This window comes from Stegastes partitus, unplaced genomic scaffold (assembly GCF_000690725.1).
Source record: "Stegastes partitus isolate 25-593 unplaced genomic scaffold, Stegastes_partitus-1.0.2 Scaffold1790, whole genome shotgun sequence".
Lineage (NCBI taxonomy): Eukaryota > Metazoa > Chordata > Actinopteri > Pomacentridae > Stegastes > Stegastes partitus.
In genome coordinates, this window is record NW_007579521.1 from 142637 (window position 1) to 145297 (window position 2661).

Sequence of the window (2661 nt, forward strand, 5' to 3'; positions counted from 1 at the left end):
GACAGACAGATAGACAGACAGACAGACAGACAGACAGACAGGTAGAAGACCTTCTCAGTGACTGTGTCCTGTGTGTGAGACAGGTTCGTCCCCTCTGTCGTCTCCGTCTCAGGGAGTCTGTCCCACTGCCGGCTGCAGAGGAGTCGGACACATCAAAGGAGCCAAATACACCGGACACCACAGGTACCTGTCTCACTCTCCACGGGAACCTGTCTCCAGTCTTATGTACCGTATTTTCCGGACTATAAGTCGCTCCGGAGTACAAGTCACACCAGCCATAAACCAGTCGCATTTTTGGGGGAAATTTATTTGATAAAATCCAACTCCAAGAACAGACATGTCATCTTGAAAGGCAATTTAAAATAAAAATAGAATAGAGGCAACAACAGGCTGAATAATTGTACGGTATGCTTACGTTACATGACACAGCTGAGAACGTGCCTGGTATGGTAACATAACATATTAAGAGTTATTCAGATAGCTATAGCATAAATAACATGCTAAGAAGTTCACCAAACCATCCGTGTCACTCCAAATAACTAAAATCCAATGAAATCTTCATCCTCAGTGTCGCTTTTAAACAACTCCGCTAACTCCGGAGGTAGAAGATGCGGCGCTTCCTCTTATACGTCGCTTACGTCAGACTCATCGTCAGTTGCAGTTCCAATTATTCCAGCCTTTCTGAATCCTGACAGAATGGTTTCAGTTGTCACCGAAGCCCATGCTTTGTCAATCCATCCAACGACTTCCAGGAAAGTTGCACGCCGCATTCTCCCGGTTGCCGTGAAGCTGTGCTCTCCATCCATCATCCACTGCTCCCACAGGTTACGCAAGACTGCCTTAAAGCTCCTATTCACGGAGATATCAAGTGGCTGGAGTATTTTGGTTAAGCCTCCAGGGATGATGGCAGGTATGGAGTTGAAAATTTGTAATTTCTTTTTGAACTGTGGCGTGATGTGCGCTCGCATGCTATCCATCACAAGCAGAGCTTTGCGTGCTCTAAAGAAGCCATCCGGACGCTTAGTGTAGCACTTTGTAAGCCATAAGTTCATCATTTCTTGATCCATCCACCCTTTCTCATTCACGGCGACTGCAACTGAGGGGGATTGGATTTTTCGCATAGTTTTTCGTTTGAAAATGACCATTGGTGGCAATTTTGATCCATCTCCACAACATGCCAGCACCACTGTGAAGTGTGATTTCTCATGACCAGTTGTTACTATCTTCACACTCTTTTGCCCTTTCTCTGCAACACTTCGGCCCATGGGAATGTCAAACGTGAGGGGGACCTCGTCCATGTTAGTAATATGATCCGGTGTCACGTTGTGCTCACTTACATGCTTCTCAATGAACTCACGGAAACTGTCGGCCTTGACTTGGAAGTCTGCTGGCAGTTTTTGGGACATCGTTGTCCTTGCTCTGATAGAGAGGCGATTGCGTTGCGTGAAGCGATAACACCAAGAAGGTCCTCCTGCAAAGTCATTTATATTCATCTCCTTGGCACATACTTGGGCTTGGAGACGCAACTGCACTGTTGACGTTGTTCAAGCACCCATGTGTGTTCCTCTAGCTGTGGCCACCTAGCTTTTAGCCCGCGGTTGGCTTTTTTTGTTTTCTTCATTTCAGTAAGAGTAACCTCCACTTTTCGCCAGTCCCTTACAAGTTTCTCGCTAACTCCAAACTTTCTTTCTGCTGCTCGATTCCCGTTTTCGGCTGCATATTTTACTACTTGCAGCTTGTAATCTGCAGAATATGATTTTCTTTTCGGTGTCATTTTTGATAAGCCCTTCTCAGTTGTTTTTAAAAGTTACTGCCAATGTTGAAATTATCAACACAGGCCTAGAGCGCCCTCTTGCGGTTTAGTGTGAAAATAACATGTGAAATGATATACCGGTAATAATGTGTTAATAATTTCACACATAAGTCGCTCCAGAGTATAAGTCGCACCCCCGGCCAAACTATGAAAAAAAACGCAACTTATAGTCCAGAAAATACGGTAGTCATGTCTTTGTGTGCTGAGTGGTGTTTTCTGTTCCTCTCTCTCAGTGCCTTCGGCTGTCCCTACTCAGACATTAACATGCGTAAGGAGGTGGTGCTTCCTGATAGGCTGGGAGGAGAACGAGTTGTCACACTCGTACCTGTCGCCATGCATCACCACGGCAACCAGTCGGACAGGTAACCACGGTAGCAATGTTTCTGTTGTGACATCTGAGAACCAGAGCAGCACGAGAGAGAGAGAGAGAGAGAGAGAGAGACGGGTCAGAGACACGATTATATTGTTCAGAGCCTGTTCACATGGTTTATGTTTTCACAGATTGCCTACCTGTCTTCCTCTCCACCTGTCTTCCTCTCCACCTGTCTTCCTCTCCACCTGTCTATCTGAACAGGAGAGGTGTTGAGGTAAAGACGGAGCCCAGAGATGAGACGCTGCTGCTTCCTCTGGGAAAGAGAAGAAGACTCACGGATAGGTAGGTGAGACAGGTGTCAGTCTGTCTCTCAGCCTGTGTGGGTGATGCAGTCGATTATCTCTGGATGTTATATAACCTGGATTACGTAAAGTCACCGCGCTGCTCCATCACTTCACAGGACCAGTGAAATGATAAAAGAATGTCTTTAGGAGCAGAGTCCTCACAGTCACATTAGAACCACAGTAGAACCACA

General features: G+C 46.2%; 1 protein-coding gene across 1 annotated transcript in view; it reads left to right on the top strand.

The window, feature by feature from the left end:
- Positions 1–2661, top strand: part of l3mbtl4 (L3MBTL histone methyl-lysine binding protein 4) — a 17530-nt gene that overhangs the window by 9439 nt on the left and 5430 nt on the right. The window contains exons 12-14 of the mRNA XM_008302299.1: positions 66–183; positions 2047–2175; positions 2388–2468. Of these exons, the coding sequence (XP_008300521.1) occupies positions 66–183; positions 2047–2175; positions 2388–2468 (328 nt within the window). The remainder of the gene's footprint in view (positions 1–65; positions 184–2046; positions 2176–2387; positions 2469–2661) is intronic.